Source organism: Echinops telfairi, unplaced genomic scaffold (genome assembly GCF_000313985.2).
Source record: "Echinops telfairi isolate 266 unplaced genomic scaffold, ASM31398v2 ScPeMD7_7422;HRSCAF=8460, whole genome shotgun sequence".
Classification (NCBI taxonomy): Eukaryota; Metazoa; Chordata; class Mammalia; order Afrosoricida; family Tenrecidae; genus Echinops; species Echinops telfairi.
Window position 1 is genome coordinate 3,795,510 of NW_022111322.1, and position 6,894 is coordinate 3,802,403.

Consider the following 6,894-nt stretch of genomic DNA (forward strand, 5'->3'; position numbering starts at 1 on the left):
GATGGTTCAACACCTGAAAATCCATTAACATTATCTGCCACATTGACAGGAAAAAGGAGAAGAACCACAGAGTAATATCAATAGATGCAGGAAAATTCTTCAACAACATCAAACACCCATTCCTGTTTAGGACACCCAGGAAGATAGGAATGGAAGGAAAATTCCTCAATATAGTACAAGCCATTTGTATGAAAAACCCACAGCCAATGTAGTAATAACTGGAGAAAAGAAAAAAAACCTCACTGAACAAGGGGACCATATTAGGATGTCCCTTGTATATGCTTTTATTGAACATCATACTGAAAGTCCTAGTTAATAACATAAGACAAAGATAAGACATTAAAGACATTCCTCTGGGGCAAAAAGGGGAAATTCATCTTCACATGGAAAGAACTGGAGTAAATTATGCTAAGCGAAGTAAGCCAAGCACAAAAGGACAAGTACAACATGAAACTGCTGAGGTAAGCTTAAAAAATGCAAAAGGGGCATAGGGAAAAAGCTCTACATACAAACATTCCTGGGGTGAGGTCCAGGTAGTATGGCAGGGACCAGACCAAATCCAGGGATACATATGGTAGTCAACTATAAGGGGGGTGGGGGGTGGGGAGAGAAATAAATGGGCAGCAGGGGAACAGGGCACTAACCCACCCAAGGGGAGGGTATTGTTTATATCTCCACAGGGAAAGAGGGACCAGACTTCAACCCAGTACTCCAAGATGTGAATGCAGCATACCGGCATAAAGCAGGGAATCAGTGGAGAGGTCTGAGGGGCAGGCTCTAATCCCAACTACGTGTACAGCTGCAGCCTCCTCTTGTTCCTGAATGCTTCCTTCCTACCACCCCCATGACGCAGTTCTACCTTACAAATTTGACTAGACCGAAGTACACACATTGGTACAGATAAGAGCTCTCGGCACATGGAATTCAGGACAGGTAAACCTTTCAGGAACAGTTATTGGAATAGTGATATCATGAGGGTAGGGGGATGATGGGGGTAGGGGGCTAAAGGGGAAACCCATCAAAAAATTGGATATATATGGACCCCTCCCTCAAAGGGGAATGAATAACAGAAATGTAGGTGATGGGAGACAATGGACAGTGTAAGATATGCAATAACAATATATTATTGATAATTATAATTATAATAACTATAATAACAATATAATTATTGATAACAATAATTAATATATTATTGATCAAGGATTCATGAGAATGGGATTGTGGGGGAGGGAGGGGTAAAAAGAGGAGCTGATACCAAGGACTCAAGTAGAAAGCAAATATTTTGAAATTATTTATGGTGACCTATGTACAAGCATGCTTTATACAACTGAATGATGGATTGTTATAAGTTTTGTAAGCAATCTTATAAAAATGAAGATACTACTCTCCCAGCGGCTCCAACGCACAGTTCAGCATGGCTGGCCACATCCTGCCAACCATGTCCCGGACTCTGTCTGCTTGTGTTCCCTTTACTGTAAAACCTGAAATGGCTTCTAATTTTCACAAAACTCATTTGGATCACAAACTATGCTTTGGCATGCATTCTTTCTCGCATGAAGCCATGGACCACGAGAAGTTGAGATCTAACATATGGTGCTGTGTGACTCGGATACACAAGGCTGAGGAAACAGCAGCTCAGCTGGCCACTAAAACGGCACCACGCATGATTTGGAAAGGACGCTAGCCTTGATTGATCCCGCCGGGAAAGTCACAGCGACCTGCTCCTAATGTATTGCAGAAGCCCCAACCCTTCATGTCTGTATTTCTATCTCTGCTCCCTATTTTTAGGAGACACTGTGCACTAGCCTTTCTGTGTGTCCGGGGGCTTTCATGCCCTCCCCAGCCTAGATTCCTGGGATGGGATGGGAATGCTGTGCCTTTTTGATTTTCCGTGGTCTGCTTTGTGTCTGGCCAGCTAGACAGCCATGCGCGCACGTGTGAACTCTGTTGGTGTCTGCAGGACTCTGGATTCAGTGGCTTGCCCCCACCAGTCAATTAAACGATGTGGAGGCCGCCATTTTTGTTGCAGGACAACGGAAGCTTGACCCGGGAGTTAGCCCCTCCGGGTCCCGGAAGCTGAATGTTTCCCTTTCCCCTCCATTCCCTTTAGCTTTTCCTGGTTTTACAAATGAGTTCCTTTAGCGTTCTGCCAGCATGGGTTTGCTCTTTTCCTAGCTGGTTCTCTGTTGCCCAGGCCTAGGCCAAGGACACTCGGGAGGCAAGCCCCTGAATAACTGTTAACTTTTGCCTTTCAGCAATACCGATTCCAGCACTTTTTTGGAACAGCTCTTAATGCAGTTCGGCTGTGCCAGTGGGTCCGGCTACGATCCCCATTTCCTTAAAATCTTCTCTGAACTACTGATTAATTGCTCCTCCTGTTCATAGGCTTGAGAGCCCACTCCTGCCAGCGTTGCCTTTGAAGGCTATTGGGAAGCCAATGGTCTCGCCTTTGGAGGTCGGTGAATTACTCATGCCAGTGATTCCCTCCGTAGGCCCTGTACGGTCACCCAAGCCGGTGGCCAATGCTTGATGTCTAGAAAATAGTTGGGCCCAGTTTGCCGGCAAAGACTGGGGTCCCCGACCTCTACCTTGAACAGGGGCACCTGCTCGAGGCCCCAGTTTCACAACCCCCTAGAGGTGTGCGCTGAAACTGCATTCCTGACCTTGAGGCCTCGAGCTCCCAGTAATTTTCTGTTGTGTTTTCCAGATGGCGACGGGCAGTTTGGAGACACAGGGACAATCGGGAACAGGAGGTGCAGGCTCAGGAGGAGAGAAGGAAGGACATCAGACATGCCCAAGTGCTGGCCGCACTTGCTAACTGTCCGTCAACCATTTCCCAGGTTTCCCAGACCCGTGACCAAAATACCAAGTGGTATGTGTGTCCAGAACTGGGCCACTGGGCATGGAACGGCCCTAGCCAGAATAGGCCCACACAAGGGCCATGCCACCCCGGCAAGCAAGCTGGCCACCAGGGTGTCCCTTATCCTATTGCAGATAGCCAAGAAGGGAGGGCACCCGCAGGCCAGGTGAGCATCTGCTCATTGAAGATTGGCCGGGCCCAGCCAGCGAAGCAGCAGGAGAGCTGTAGCGTGTCTGGTGGCGGCAAGGTCAGTGGCTGTCCTCTGAGATACTGGTCTGCCTATCCTGTCCTCACCTTCTTCCCTGGATGCTGAACACCATTGGCAGGTGAAATCATGGAAGCTGTTGCACCCAGACTGCTCAGAAGCAAAGCTTACAGAAAAGCACCCCTGAGAGCTGTTGGGGGTGTTTCACTGCCACCTCAGGACAGATGGTGCTCCACAGACAACTCTACCTCAGCCTCTCACAGCCTGTAAGCCAGTGAATGCTTTTACCCCAGTCCTGTGTTTACAGTGAAAAAACACCCAATGCCTGTCAGTCCTAAGATTCCCCCTTTTCTAAACTAACCATGAGACCCACCTCCAAGGACAGTGCCACCTCAGAACCTTATTATCCCTGTCTCACCTGAACCGTCCACCTGTTTATTTCTTCCAGATGTTCTCAGTGTACCAATGTCTCTGAACCAAGTGTGCCACCTCTAGGACCACCAGCTCCTTGACTACCTCAACCTTATCCATCCTGGGCCCTGAGCGGACAACCCCTTCCCACAGAGTAGGAAGGGTGTGGACCCAAAGCCCCACTTCTCTCCTGTTGCCAGCAGGAAGCAGCCAGAGATGTTCTCACCCAGTACCCCAAAGATTTGGGTCCAAACCTCTTCAGGGGGAAAATGCTAGGTTTGAGCTCCTGGCCAGGAAGGGGTGGTACACCTAGGTGGGTGGTACACCTGGATTGCCCCATCTAAGCCAGGTGAATTTGCTTCAGCCAGTGGGATTGACCAGTATCGTCGACCGCGCCTCCCAACAGGGCCCCTAAAAAGCCAGAGGTTTTGATCTGGTGCTCTGTCCCAGCGGCTCCGACATACAGTTCAGCGCAGCTGGGTTACACAGCCCAACACGGCTGTGCCGCGTCCCAACAACTGTGCTGTGGAATCTCTCTGGCTTCTGTTCCATTTACTGTAAAACCTGAAACTGCTCCTAACTTTCATAAAACTCACTTGGATCACACAAAAAATGAAGATAATGAAGTTTATGAAAATGAAAAGCAAAAGAAAAACACTGTTATCAGCCTTCAATTTGGCTAAATATAATCTAAAACACTCTTTTTGTGAGCTCCTCTTTGCAAATCTAACCAATTGTAGAGTTTTATATCATGGTTTACACATTTATTATTAGAACAAAAACCCCAAATCCCACTGCATTTAGACTGTTGGATTTCTGGGATTTCAGTGGCATATTTATGATGGGTTTAACAATCATATTAAAGGGTGGAGAAGGAGGTGGGGAGTTTTTCATTTTGTCATAATGCTTGCATGACCTGTATGGCTTGTGTTACACCATCTCTTTCAGGTGATTTGTGTTGCAAAACACAAGATGTTAAATACTTCAGGTAGAAAATTAGTTTCATGTGACAAAGAAAATCATCTGACCTGAGTAAGTCCTCCCTCTACATTTGCTCTGGTCTATAATTCAGAAGTCATTGAAAAAAATTATCTCAGCCCCTGGAAGAGACTGAAAGTAGGGATGATGGGGTTCAAAGCTTTCTGCTTTGCGCTGTTTTGTATCCTTTATGCCTCTTATCTTTATAAACCCATCCCAGGAAACATCAAAGAAACCTGGAAAGTAATGGCTTTGGATGCCAGTGCTAAAACGTGTATGCTTGTGGTAAGTTAAACATTTTTTTCCCTCTTCTTCAGATTAGGAGGTCTGGTTGTCTATGTATGAGAATTTGTGGATTTTGATTAAAATTTTGAGAGAACAATTTTTCTTGGACTATAACTATGACTAATATAACCAAAGTATTGCATTTGTGAAAAGCAATGTGAAACATAATTCTTGCTTCCAAGAGTTTATTGCTAACCAGCTTGCAGCCATGTGATGTTGAGGTAGCTTATTCTTTCAGTGCCGCCTGTTTGTTTATCTGACATTCTAAATTGCAGGATTTCAGGTTATCTGATTTAGAGCACAAAGAAATCATAGTTCCTAACTACACAATGTAGAATTCCTTTACTAATGGAAGTGAGAAACTAACTTTGTTGAACTCTTAGAAGGCAAAGGTTTCATTTAAAATAATCTTTCACTCACTCCCCACTGTCTTGGGATAATTTTTACCAATTTAGACAGGAAGATAAAATGCTTCTGAAGAACCCAGGTAGCCAGAAAATGACTATTTCAGTAGTTGAACTCAGGAGAGGCTCCTGTCAAAACCCATGTTATTTCTCCAAAGTTAATTTGCTCCCAAAACGTTCTTTTATAATAGTAACAATAGGAGCCGGAAAAGAGAGGCAGCAATAGCACTAAGAAGAGAAAGCAATAGAGTGGGAGGGATGAAGAGGGAGACACTACTCCACAGTACTTCTCACAGAGGATCAGTTTGGTGAAACGAAATATGCTTCCTTCCAGTGTCTGCTAAATGCTCACTTTAGTTTCTCTAATCATTTACCACATCTAAGCTACCAAACCAAATGCATTGCCATCAAATTGGTGCTGGCTCATAGCGACCATATAGGAAAGGGTAGAGCTGCCCCTTTGAGTTTCTAAGATAGTAACTATTTAAAGGAGTATTAAGTTTTGTTTTTCTCCCATGGAATGGATGGCGGTTAGAAGTATCTAAAAGAAATATCTGTAATTGTCTCTCTAATTAACTTCTTCCTAATGATCTCCTTTTCCAAGGCTCTGACTGCTTGCTTTAAAGTGAAATGAAAGAATGTGTGGGTAAGCAAATATCAATATGTCAAGTATCTAGCAGTGGGGGTAGGACAGAGCCATGTTTGGTGTCATTATTGAGGAAAGTTTTGATAATTTCCTATACATTGAAAATTCAGGGACTCAGGTTGATGCTGTCATCAAGAATACACTATTCGGAAAAGACTCACCTCTTAGAATTCAACTTTTAGATTTTCAACTGAAAATTATTTTTGGAGTCGTTCAATAATAGCAAAATTATGCAATTTTTGTATTTGATATTGTACCCGAATTTCCCTTTAAAGTAATGACAAAGGCACCCATACAATTACTATGAAGATTATTTCGGTAAAGTTAACCATCTCGCTCCTTCAAGGGAGGATATTCTTCTGGTCTCTTCATTTATGTCCTTCTTATGACAGAATTTTGTAACGAAGAGTTCTGATTCTGAAAAGAATAATGAAAAGTTTTTAACATATGAAAGATAAATAAACATTAGGATTGTTCACAAAATAGTCCTGAAAAATAATTTATTTATCTGGTTAAAGTGGTAGGAAGAGCTATGGAGTACACACATATTTTGGGGAATAGGCCAACATTGTACAATTTCCAGAACATTTAATTATACATTACCCAGGGAGTATGCTAATAACAAATACCTGTCAGGATTGTTCTGAGAATTAAATATCATGCATTCTATTACATAGAATTTTTTAAAATGCCAAAAAAAAACCTTCAAATATGTACCCTCCAACAAAATGCGAGAGACAAGGCTGTTCACCAAAAATCTAATTCTCAAAAATCTATTTTTTCAAATAACAACTTAGCTAAATTTACTGTGGTACCAAAACTTGCTTTAGGGGATATTCTGATTGATTTCCTTCCAGTAGTAGACAATCTCAAGAATTCTCATTAGTTAAAAACATTTAAATCATGATAGGACACTCTGCTCCTTGGCTTTTTTGTTGTTGTTGTTGTTGTTATAATGCTTATTTATTTATTTTAAAATCTTTTAAAAATCATTTTATTAGGGGCTCATACAACTCTTACCACAATCCATACATATATCAATTGTGTATAAAGCACATTTGTACATTCATTGCCCTTATCATTCTCAAAACATTTGCTCTCCACT

General features: G+C 43.0%; 1 protein-coding gene and 1 long non-coding RNA gene across 2 annotated transcripts in view; one reads left to right on the top strand and one right to left on the bottom strand.

Annotated features, from left to right (window-relative positions):
- Positions 1-4,601: 4,601 nt before the first annotated feature.
- Positions 4,602-6,894, top strand: part of LOC101639705 (arylacetamide deacetylase-like 2) — a 46,074-nt gene continuing 43,781 nt past the window's right edge. The window contains exon 1 of the mRNA XM_004715992.1: positions 4,602-4,739. Coding sequence (XP_004716049.1) covers positions 4,602-4,739 — 138 coding nt within the window. The remainder of the gene's footprint in view (positions 4,740-6,894) is intronic.
- LOC123522549 overlaps positions 6,155-6,894 on the bottom strand; it is a 5,277-nt gene continuing 4,537 nt past the window's right edge. The window contains exon 3 of the long non-coding RNA XR_006680802.1: positions 6,155-6,206. This is a non-coding gene — a long non-coding RNA (uncharacterized LOC123522549). The remainder of the gene's footprint in view (positions 6,207-6,894) is intronic.